The sequence below is a fragment of the Channa argus genome, chromosome 21 (assembly GCF_033026475.1).
Source record: "Channa argus isolate prfri chromosome 21, Channa argus male v1.0, whole genome shotgun sequence".
Taxonomy (NCBI): Eukaryota; Metazoa; Chordata; class Actinopteri; order Anabantiformes; family Channidae; genus Channa; species Channa argus.
Window position 1 is genome coordinate 12,784,170 of NC_090217.1, and position 12,381 is coordinate 12,796,550.

Sequence of the window (12,381 nt, forward strand, 5' to 3'; positions counted from 1 at the left end):
ACTCAACTGCCGCTGTAGTCGAGTGATTGAACCTTTTTCTTTTTAGTTGCACTGCTCTTATGTGCTGTAAACAAAACACTGTTTACCAAATGTAAAATTTTATTACAAGTTCCTCCTGTGCGTGCTGATCGTGCACGGAAATTGAGCAGATTTGTTTATATTTATATCTTGTTTAGTTTATATCTGGGTAAGTCAAATTGTTGATTATTAACAGATTATTTGATACTGTAAAAATGTAACTTAATAATTCTCTAAGAAGATCTGGAGTTGGGGACTTGTACATTATTGTTTTAAAGGCAATGCTGTGTTTTAACGGCTGTGCTTCTCTGTGTGCTTCCCCTAAACATTGAATCTAGAAATACATGCCACACATGTTTGAAGGCTACTTACAAGCCTTTAATGTTAAATGTGCCTGCTCAGCATTTGCAGTGCTGTCGTCTGATAATTGCTAGCTTACTCTTCTTCCGCGAGCCTGGGAGTTCCAGCTAATACATTAACAATTTATAGAGTTTCTCTAGACTTCCTGAAGTTGACAGAAAGTCTGAATGCAAGCCTCCAGGCCTTGAATCCTCCACATGAGAGTAGAGGCTCAGGCATGTGGGGAGTTATAGCATGTGTAATTAAAAATGAAAACTAACAACTATAGTTACATTATTGTTTATTGTTTGATTCATTCAATTTCCTGCATCAGTTCATACCCAGTAAAACCCATAAGGTGAGAAATGGCAGGTATTCTTCTCATTCAGCGGCCAAACTTATAACTAGTTCACCTATCACTTGCCGGTGGATCAAAAAAGTCAAGTTAAGTGTTTGAACAAGGGAACCATGAAATATGTAAGAATACTGAAACAAATACAAGATGTAGGTAAACATTACAATAGTTTTATTTACTTGCATATAAATACCTTGATACCTAGTGTAGGATGAATAGAAGAGTGAAGCAAAAAACAGATAAGTAATTGTTCAGAGCACAGCTTTAAGTATCATTATGCTACTAATTATTATTTCAAAAATATTTATACATACATTTTATTTACAGTGCATATTATTGCTGATGTTTAGCTGAAGGAACATGATATGATGTGTCTTTGGAAGCCATTTGTAAAGACCGTGTTTGGCAGAGTGCTGCTTTAATGCCAGCGGAGATAGAGGCCTGATGGGGGTCTACAGCGGGCATTCAGCTAGTGTCGGTGGGGTCAGTGTCTCCGAGGCTTTGTCCTTGCAGTGACAATGAAAATGGCTGCACATTCACATGCACCCACACTTGAACACACACACACAAATGTCTTGAAGATTTGGCCAACTATTTAAATTTTCTCATCGTTTCCCAGGGTGACCCCCCCAACACACACGCACACATACACACACTACACCAGCCTCCCCCCCTTTTTTTTACCCTGCTTTGTTGAAAAGAGCCAATCATGCATTGGCTGGTAACTAGGCACCCTATTTATCAGTAACCAGCACCAACAATAACTGAAACCTGACACCACCTCTGAGAGAAGGAGCTTGAAGAAAAGTAGAGAGAGTTGGAATTAGATTGAACGAAAAAGAAAGTCAGGAATTTTCAAAAAAATACAAATTCAGTGTAATTTAAATTATTGCTATTATTTCTTTTCTTTTCTTTTTTTTTTTTTACTTCATATGCATTTTAATTGGATTTTGTGCTTTCAAAAAAGCTTAAATTTATTAAAAAAATATATTTTACAATAAAAATGTCTGTAGTAGAAAGCAATGACAAAATTAGAAATGTGTGAACAACATGCAGCGTAAGCAGAGGCAGCCGACTAATGACAGACACGGAGAGAAAGACAGGTTCTGCAGTCAGTGTAATGGATACTTGGGCCCTATTAGACCATTCATGGCTGGGTAGCTCTTAAGAGAGCAGTGCAGGCCGACCTGTGCGGACGCTTTTGATCGGTGTGCACCCCCAATAAACCAACTATTTGTCCGCTGTTAGCTTATCGAATGGAATCTATGCTAGAGAGAGCAAGTTTAAGCAGAAGGAGGAGCAGTGTGTGCATTTAAGTGTGTGTGTGTGTGTGTGTGTGTGTGTAAGTGGATTTTTTTTTTAGTTTTAACACATTTTCTATGTGTCTATGCCCATATTATTCTGTACGAGTAGCTGGAAATAATAAGGCAGTACATGTGTTATTAGTACATTGCTAGGAGTCTGTCACACACATTTCTTTGTAATACTTGATGGCTTTGATGCTCTTGCTTATTTTTGATGACTTGTTTGTGACCAGAGGAGCCGGGATTGAACCAACAACTGTGAGATTGGTGAACAACCGCTCTACCTTCCTGCGCCACATTCAGCTTTGTTCTGTGGTTCACTTGGTCACTTGATTTGCAATAGTTATCAAATGTTTTGGTTCTTAGTGTCTGTTAAACTCATTCAACATATATTTGTCGTCATTTACTTGTGTTTCTTAATTTTCATTTTAAAAAAATGACACGTAAATAAATAATGTCTTTAGTTATTATTTTACAGATAACACTAGGAACAAATAATGCTAATTGTCTTATGAGGAAAACAGTGACATTTTTATCACTTGCTCTTTAAGAGAGTCAATGATGAATTAAAATGAATGGTTGAATTACAAACCCTGTCTCAGATGTTGAGCTAAAGAACATGCTCCTAGATCATTTTTCTTTCAGGTCAATTTACCTTCTAACTGTGGGGCGTAAAACTTAGCCTACATAATTGCCTAAAAGTTTGGGTTTTTGTTTTTTTTTGGCTATAATGTAAGCCGATAAAAACAGAACCAGAAAACACCTGGAAGGTGCAACTTTTGAACCTTTAATAAGAGGAAGTGGAGGGCTTTAACTCAATTAGCCGGCTCAGGAGAGACAGACAGACATGGGAGAGAGAGAGAGCTTACACAGCTAAGAGACTGAGATCCCAGAGTGCTCCAGTGGAACAGCTGAATGGATTTAACAGTCCTTTAAAATCAATTATAAAAACAGAGCTGTGCAATGAAAGCTATTCGATAGTTCTTCTGATTGCCTCTACATTCAATGAGCTAATGGTGTTTGATGGTGAGCTGTTATTTTTGTGCTTTCCCTGGACTTGATGTTATGAAACCCAACTGCTGTTCTATGCTGAAAAGTTTTTTTGTTTTTTTCTTTTTACAAGTTTATGTAAGAAAGACAAAATTAGTTAGTTATGTCATGGACCTAATCTACGCAAAGTATTTATTTCTATTTGATTTAATCTGGTTGGGTAGCTTAATCTAGTTTTCCCCAATGTTCCTCTTTCTTTTACTTTCTATCTTCCCATTTTAGATGTGTTAAACCCCAGATTGTGATTTACACTATTAACCGTTTATTGTATCATCAGAGACCTTCTTTACAACAAAACCTCCAACTCTGCTTTCAATCTAATGTCCACATCTGCACTGTTTCGGTCAAGGACTCACTAGTGCCTACGTTATTAATTACCTTTTTTGGCAAGAGACAAACGGGCGATGAACTACCAAGTGCACTACTATCAGTCAACCCTCAGGCACTTTAACAAGACAAGCGTTTATTTGGGCTGATTTTGCATTGTCTGGCCTCCTCATCCGGGCTTGCTTAGTATTGTTTTGGCAGGAACAGTGCCTCTATTCTTTTCTCTTTTCCCTTCTCTCTCCCAGGGATCCTAAATGGGACGTAGATATTCTACCCCGGCCAGTTCTTGGACTGGTGCCCCTTAGTGCTCTGCTTAAGTACAGCCAGTAAGGGCACTTGTGGGAGTCCATTCTGCCTAAAGGTGGAGATGGAGGAGAAGTTAATACAGTGGCACAATCTGCTCAAGTCCCTCATGTTCCAAGCAAAAAATGTCAAACTGTGATGTCCCATTGGGTTCCTGCTCTCTGTCTACACCAACCATGTTTTACATGTGTATTGCACTTCGACAAGATAAAGCTTTAGAAGTGGACATGGATTCAAACACATCAGATACTGGTGAGACAGTGGGACAGGGTTGAGCAGTAAGCTTTACCATTGACATTGGTCATCATCTCATTGGGCTGGATTTTGTCTGTCTGAACATGGCCTCAGGAGTCCAAATTGGAATCTGACCTTGCCATGATAAGATTGTCTTTAATAATGGAACACTTATCTTGTTAGGCATATTCAAAGACAACACAACATGCCTCATAGAACTATGTTTATGCAAAGAAATCTGCAAGACGAGAGAGAGAACTGCCCCTGAAAAGCAAAACCAATGTGGCAACTGGTTTAAACACCATTCACCACCTCTTGACACTGCCAGACTGTATGAAAATGCTTTATTTCTCATCTCAGATTCATTTAAAAACACTTGTGGATAGTTTAAGTGTGCAGAACAGAAAGCTAATTAGCATCTATAGGTACAGAAATGGCTCATAGAGTTATTTGAAAAGAAATAATTTCTGTACAATGATGGTTTGTGATTTTCTTGAGGTAACCTGAAGCATCTGATTCCATTTTGGTCTACAACAGTGTGCTGCTGTCCCACCTGTTCCTACTAATGGTTCCATCACTGGTCCTGGATCAGTCAGTTTGTCTGTCTGTAACCCCACCTGTTCTTTGGTTGTAGTTTGGACATTATCCTTCTGACAACCACAGCACACACCCACTCCTCCGCCAATCACTCAGACCTTACCTCCCCTCCTTCTCTGCTCACTCCTGGGGGTGAATGAAGTCTTTTGTGTGCCTGCTGCCACTTTTCCCTGTATGAAAGCTCAAACAGGGAACGAGAAACACAGAGGGATTAATCCCACTAGTGTGGCCAAAGCAGTGAGAGAACGATGAAGTGTTGAAGAAGAAGAAAGAGGCCTGTTTGCATGTGCTGTGGTGAAATTAGGTTGCAGCAGCGGTGTGTTTACGTGTATGTCTGAGTGTAGGGTTGTTGATCTATGGTCACAAATGGACACGCAAATTATGCCTTTACCACAATAGTTAATTGACATCCTGCATTAGAAGACAGACATGTATGTTTCGACCTCACACACACAAATTCACACACCTACACACACACAGACAGTGTCCCTCCAATTCTTTATTGCTATTTTCATTCCCCCACCTTACTCCTGCTTCATATGGAATCGCTTAAAGAATATATAATTCTTCCATCCTTTTGCTGCCTCTTTGTCCATAGCTTCCCTCCCTTTTCCAAGGCTTCACCACCTATCAAAGAGCCCAGCAGTCTTGTCATGTCCATCAGGTTTATCTCTGTGTGTCTCTGTGAGCGTTCAAAGCCTCCACTGGACATGCCTGAGAAAAATATGGCCGACAGCTTGTGGAAGGAGATGAGAGCAGCTTTCACCAAGTGTTTTCAGATATAAGCATACACACAGACACACACAGACACACACACACACACACACACACACACACACACACACACACACACACACACACACACACACACACACACACACACACACACACACACACACACACACCAGCAGATGAGTGAGAGCAGATGCAGTAAAAGCTCTCTGTACTGAGTGCAAGCTGACAGAGGTTGTGGAGTGAAATTGTAGCTCTGGTGGTTCTTGTGTAAAGCTGTGATTGAGGTGATAGAGAAGTTTCTTGGCTTGGATTTTACTTGTGCAACAACCTAAAGTTTCAACTTTTTTCTTTACAAATTATAGTCATATTGTCGGAGTTGCACCTCTTTGATGTATTCTAAAATAAATATTGCAGGAGACTGAGCTTTTAAATTTAGTTCTTAAACATCATAACCTCTAGTGTAGTGTACAGCTTTTGGCCTGCTGCCTCTAACATTCCTGTGGTTAATATTTTACTCTAAGTTAACCTGTGTTTGCTTTTTTTATCACTAATGGTTAAAGCTCCCAACACATAACAGATACTGTGAAGATGTGAAACGGTGCCGGCAGCTCACCTTATAGCCTGGTGGAGTACGAGGCTACTTTTAATGACTGATTAATTTTTACCTCCAGCTTGAGGGCCCTAGTATCCAAATAGTTACAGTTCGTGCTTAGTTGGCGGCGCATCTTATGTTCAGGTCTGGCTGGGGACCTTTGCGGCATGTCATGCCCCGTTTCTCTCCCATGTTTCCTGTCCACCTCTTTGCCAGAGACTGTCAAATAATAGCAATGGAATTAGGACACACCCTTCCTTTGGTCCAGCAAGTGTTTCAAAGGTTGCTGCACTGGCATCATATTAAGCCGTTTTTGCCAGTTTGGATTTTAATGTTTTCTTTGGTCGAATCCTCTGGCTTTTGTCAAATTGTGATGAACAGACCCGATTTTGGGACTAATACACATAAGGTGATCACCATTCTGTTGTTGTTGGAAGCTAGGATCATATTTTTAATAGAGTGGATTTAAAATGGACAATGGTCTCTAACTTCTCTAATTCATCATGTCACATTACCAACAATAACTCTGCTATTATATCTGACATCTCCATTCCTGTCCATGTGTCTGGGCAGTCACATGAATCTCCTGCCTTCCCTCTCACAGTACACATTAAAGCATTACCCTGCATCCTCACATTGTGTTTTTGTTTTAAGTAATTTGAATATAATAGGCAGGCAGAACCCCAAAGAAAAACGTATTTTTTAATCTCTATCATATTTGCTATCTTAGAAGTCAGGCTTCAAGTTTACCGCACAGACTCATGAATGGTATCGATCTTCCCATTTAAGTCTCAGCATGATTCCAGTCATCACAATTCCCAAGATGTCAAACTGAGACTATTAAAAAAAAAAAGGCAGAAAATGTTCACTAAATGTGTCAGGCGACATTAAACAATGTCCTGTTATTAAATTTGAGCTTTCAGTCATGTCTGTGTTGTCAGTAATTAGGACTAATCCACTTGACAAACTGTTTAAATTGCTTTCTTTCCAGTTTGGCGTTACCTTGAAACACTTTGCTCACATAATTGCAGTGAGAGGTTGTGAATAATTTTGCAGCTTTCAAAAAGTTTGTGAACAGGAAAGTTTATTATGCCTTATGGGTTTAGTTATCCATAATCAGACATTTAACCCACAAGTGCTCAAACTTTGACTATTTTCTGTTGTAATCTTCTCTTCAGCAAAATTCTTCCTCACATTTTTTTCGTCCATCTTTTATTCCTGCAGCGCTGGCTTTATGTTTATTTTGATTGATGGTGCTTTGATTGAGTTAACTTAAGTGTGATATTTTATGTGTGTGTGTGTGTGTGGTGGTGGGGGGGCTTATTTCCCTCTGTTTCAGTGTACAGGATGTCTGTCAGCGTGTCTGCAGGCTGCTGATATGCGATCTGATGTTGGCACTGGTTGCCATGAGAGAGACAAAGAGAGAAAGGGAGATGAGCCCTGACATCTTGTTGGACTGTGAACAGAACAGTTGGAGTCATAATTAAAGGGAAACTTGTTGTTTTGGGCAAAGCTTTTAATCACTCTAATAATATTCTGAAGTGAAAAACAAATTAAAATAATGGAAAGAGGACAAATGGTGCCAGATTGCGCTTCTCAAAGAGAGAAATAGAGTGTGTGTTTGTGTGTTTGATCACTTGCTTTTGCTCACAAGTATTGTTTTCCCCCTTTGATAGGCCAGAGGTTGTTCAGGTGCCTCCAGTGAGGAGGAGCTGACAGTTGAATGTCTGCTCAGTGGTTGGCTAGAAGCCGCTCAGGTTACAGCCTTTGTATTGATTCAAATATTTGAATTTGTCTTCTAAATTGGAGGTAGAGAGAAGAGGAAAAGAGGAAGAAAGTTACAGGGTGAAAATTTTTTTAAAAAACGTCCTGATGTTAATGGCAGGCTGGAAGTTATAACATATTCAGACCTCTCTAGTCTCTCTATTCATGATAAATATCAGCTAAGCGTTATCTTAACGAAGAAAGTTAAAAGTTAGTTGAGAAATAGTGTTTTTATTTATTTATTTATTTACACATGCAGAATAAAATCTAGCATCTGTGAAACAAGTGAAAACAATAACCTATTTTACCTTACATGGAAGGATGGGTGGGGTAAATTGTCTCTCGCTGGTGGGTTCGTCACCTCTCTGAACCCTGTCAGACCTACATATGTCTTGTTTGTTCTCGGGTGTTTTACTCTTGGGTGCCCCCCCCCCCTTTCAATGACTGACTAAACACTGTTGTTGATTTAACACTGTGCTGCTGGGGAGGGGGTTGGCCACCAGAGTTGAAGGTGTGTGTAGGCAAATTTATTACTAAAAGAAATCACTGTAAATAAAACAGTTAGTTGTTGTTGACTCTCCAGACATGTAGATTAATATATCCGTAATGATGCTATTATGTACAAAAATGCCCTCAGATATATAATATGTGGTAAAATTTCACGACACTGTTGTTACCACTGTAAATGGAGATAATGTGTGAGCATTGTGATCAGGGAAGCAAATGGACAGTTGATTACATATGACAGATTTTTTACAAACTTTTTTTGTGTATGCATGTGTCGATGCATTAGTGTGCGTGGTCATTTGTCCTCCTACACAAACACCAGCATGTCATGGGTGCAGCCTGCTTTCGCAGCTCAGTAACAACTTTTATAACCGCAGCTCTATGCGGCAGGACTTTAAATTCATGCCTGTTGATTTATCTTCTTTTGCTTTGTCGATACTGAATTCACCTAAACTGCAAATGATACAAGCCACACAGATTCTCTTTAATGTGTCTAAAACGCTAAATCTATTTATTCAGATACAAATCTAACCAATTTAGAGATATGATAATAGTTATATATGGGTGATTGATAATAGAGGTTTGTCATTTGACTTGCAGTCACATCTATTAAAGCGCTTTCAGTCAGCCATAAAATTTTGTGTGTGTGTTTGTGTGACGGCATACTTATACACATAGGAATGTTTTTTCCATGGCATCAGCCTGTGACACACCCTTTCCATAGTTCAGCCCATCGTGTGTGTGTGTGTGTGTGTGTGTGTGTGTGTGTGTTTCCATGCTTGCAGCTGGTGGTCTCTATAAATAGTGTAGGTTGGGATGCCCCAGTGGAAAGAAAAGGAAAACAAACATCTTGTAAAGAACTATATTCAAGACTGATTGATGAAATCTTATTAATTGTTGGTGTTGCTCACATGTTAGTTACAGATGTATCAGAAATAACTTCCCTCAGTGGAAACTAATTTTCTGCCTCATAATTTAAACTTTAATATTTGTTTTCCATGTGTGTGATGTTTTTGTCATTTTTAGATCCAGCTAAAGGCTACTGCTCCACTCTATGTAGTCATTACTCTCTTGATGTTTCACACTGCGATTTCTCCCCCCAATCTGTGCCAATCAGTGTCCCAACGATGCTAGTACGTTCCGCTCTGGGAAGCTGATCATCCTCAGAGCGCTGACTGTATCAGAGTGTTAATTCTGTAGTTGGTTTAGACACAAATAGCTCAGATTGTGTGTAGTATTTGCTGTCCATGTCAATCAGCATATCAAATCCAAGTGTTTGGCTGAGCAATGCTGTGTGAAGTGGGAAGTTCACACCTTCAGTCTGTAGTTTATGTGTTTGGGCGTGAAACGAGAATGTGTATATGTGAAGGAAAGGCTGATCCTGTTTAGTTAGGCCCAGTGATAACAGATTGCGTCAGGACCTACTTCATTATACACTCATTTGATGTGGCTATGTACAACTGGTGCAATGTTTTGACTCCGCATTGAGCGTGTGTGTGTGTGTGTGTGTGTGTATATTTCTCTGACAGTGTGAGAAAAAGCATGAACCATCATTTTCCCAAATACTGTCCCATTGAATGTAGAGTACACTATAGCTTCTTTGCTACATTATGAGCCTATGGAAGACCATTGTGTTCCTAGACAGAGAGAGAGAGAGAGAGACAGGTGTGGAGTGCAGAAAACACAGTGGGCTACAGATCTCCATCTGTTAGCACTGAGCACTTCTATAACTTGACGTCACAGCAGCCTGTTGCACTACAGCTGCTGCTTAATGTCACTTTCCTGCAGTTTTGTTTTATGGGCTGCTACTACTCATGCACCTTGATTTACATCCTAGCTGAAATGTACTGGGCGTTTTTTGGCTTCAGTGAACAAATTGACCCTCACGTTGCTTCCCATTGTTAGTTATTCATACTATTGCAGTTGGAGTTGACCTCCGGTGGGGTTTTTGTTGTTAACTTGGAGCTTGTGTGATCAGCCGGCCTGTCCACACTCTGCTTTGATTGACTGTGCACTTGTTTGTGTGAGGGGAGTTGAAGGTCCTCATATTTGTCTGAGAGTGACAGGGCACCTGTGTTCAAACCTCACCAAGACTGTTTCACCCCTAGACCAACCTACACATACAGACATACCACACTGAAGTACTCTGCAGCAAAGCTATGCAATCTGACCCATCTCCCTACTCCTTCAACAGAATTATCCCCCCTGTGACTTTCATCTGGCCTCACCACCTGTTGTCAGCCGTATTTCACGCACTCTGTGCCCTCTGCAGCCTGTAGCCTATGGCCTTCTGTTCTCCTCCATAGGCAGCAGAGGTGACAGTTGTGCTAGAAGTAGGTACCAGTCCAAGCCCTCCCCAGGCGCAGAAATCCTACACTGATCCAATTACACCCAGCCAGTGCTTGAATCAGACCGCATGCACTCAGGCTGGCAACTATAACTAATTCAATCTAGCTGCAGAAGTGTTGCGCAGTAAAACAAGTCAAGCTGTTAATCTGGGCTGTAGAGAGAGCATTAGAGATTTGATTGGTTGTGACATATATAGCTTGAGACTGTACATAGCAAATATTTAGTATTAAAGTTAATGAGATTTTGAAACATCCAGCGCTGGAGCTGCTGTACCAAGATTCCCAGATGCTATTAAACGCTATTTGAGCATATGTATTGTGTGTGGATGAGGATTTAAGAAACAGAATTTTCAAGTAACTTATCGAGCTGTAGCTCAGCTGGGAGAGTAGTCGTATCACAGGGTCAGCGATTCTACTCCCGGATTCTTCTGGCTACATCTCCGTGGGCAAGATACTGAACCACAAGGTTTATGTAAAGCGCTTTAGATGAAAGAGCTATATACTGTTAGTTAAATGAACTGCTTAGTCAGGCGAAACGGCTACAGGTTGCAGTGTTTCTTTGCATTCACAGAGGTTTGGTTAAATTAATTTCAGGGCCCTAGGAGAAGTTTAGAATTAGAACTCAATGACCGTATGTAATAAACAGTTCACCAATGTGGCCCAATATATAAATCTTAAAAAAATTCTGTATTACGTCTTAACTTTCTCTCTTTTTATTTACTTTCTTGTAATTTTAGAAACACACAAGTTTGTTTTTTACTAGATATGACATTCCTCAACTAAACATGACCTTGCTCCACTTTGTTGATATGACGCGGATATATGAAAGCATTCACCTTGCTGAAACCTGGCCTCACTTCTAGGAACACATTGGCTTTGATCTTTGCCAGGAAACATAGCTGTCTTTGCACTTTTATATAAATCTATCTAAATGATGCAAAAGTGTGCACTTGACTGAATTTGTTTTCTTGCCCGCAGTTGTTACTTTGGAGCCGGCAAAAAGTAAATCTGAATTACAGTCAAATATCTGCTCTCTCTGTCTTCCAGATGGCATCCATAGGGTCGTGGCTGTCTGCACACTGCGTGTCACCATCATCACTGATGATATGTTGACCAACAGCATAACTGTGCGCTTGGAGAACATGTCCCAGGAACGCTTCCTCTCTCCCCTGCTCGGCCTCTTCCTTGAAGGGGTGGCAGCTGTACTCTCCACAAAACGGGAAGCAGTGTTTGTGTTCAACATCCAAAATGACACCGACGTACAAGGTTCCATCCTCAACGTAACCTTTTCCGCGCTGCAACCAGGTGGCACCCCTGGTAAAGGGATATTCTTCCCCTCAGAGGAGCTGCAGGAACAGATCTACCTCAACAGGACTCTGCTCAGGCTGATATCCTCTCAGGAGGTAACGCACTTCACACAGATGCACAAAAGCACAAAATCAAAAAAACAAATCTATAACTGTGATTAAAATTTCTTCTCCAGGTGTTGCCGTTTGATGACAACATCTGTCTACGTGAGCCTTGTGAAAACTACATGAAGTGTGTATCAGTGCTGAAGTTCGACAGCTCGCCTCCCTTCATCGCCTCCGACACGGTTCTGTTTCGGCCCATCCACCCCATCAATGGGCTGCGCTGTCGCTGCCCTGTTGGTTTCACAGGGGACTACTGCGAGACTGAGATCGACCTCTGCTACTCGGGCCCATGCAAAAACAATGGCAGGTGCCGCAGCCGAGAGGGCGGATACACCTGTGACTGCCTGGAGGATTTTACAGGTGAGTTGGCTGCACAGTAAAGAAAATGTAAATGTACTAATGCAGTTTGGTTAGATTTTTAAATATCTGAAATAAATGAAACCCTACCTTTTTCACCTTAACTAAACTATTCGGTCCCTAATACACATTACACACA

The 12,381-nt window shown here is 40.6% G+C and overlaps 1 protein-coding gene across 6 annotated transcripts in view; it reads left to right on the forward strand.

Moving 5' to 3' along the window:
- The window catches only part of celsr1a (cadherin EGF LAG seven-pass G-type receptor 1a), a 77,369-nt gene that overhangs the window by 21,128 nt on the left and 43,860 nt on the right, over positions 1-12,381 (forward strand). For all 6 annotated transcript variants that reach the window (XM_067489924.1, XM_067489923.1, XM_067489926.1 and 3 more), the window contains exons 2-3: positions 11,521-11,876; positions 11,957-12,245. In XM_067489924.1, coding sequence (XP_067346025.1) covers positions 11,521-11,876; positions 11,957-12,245 — 645 coding nt within the window. The remainder of the gene's footprint in view (positions 1-11,520; positions 11,877-11,956; positions 12,246-12,381) is intronic.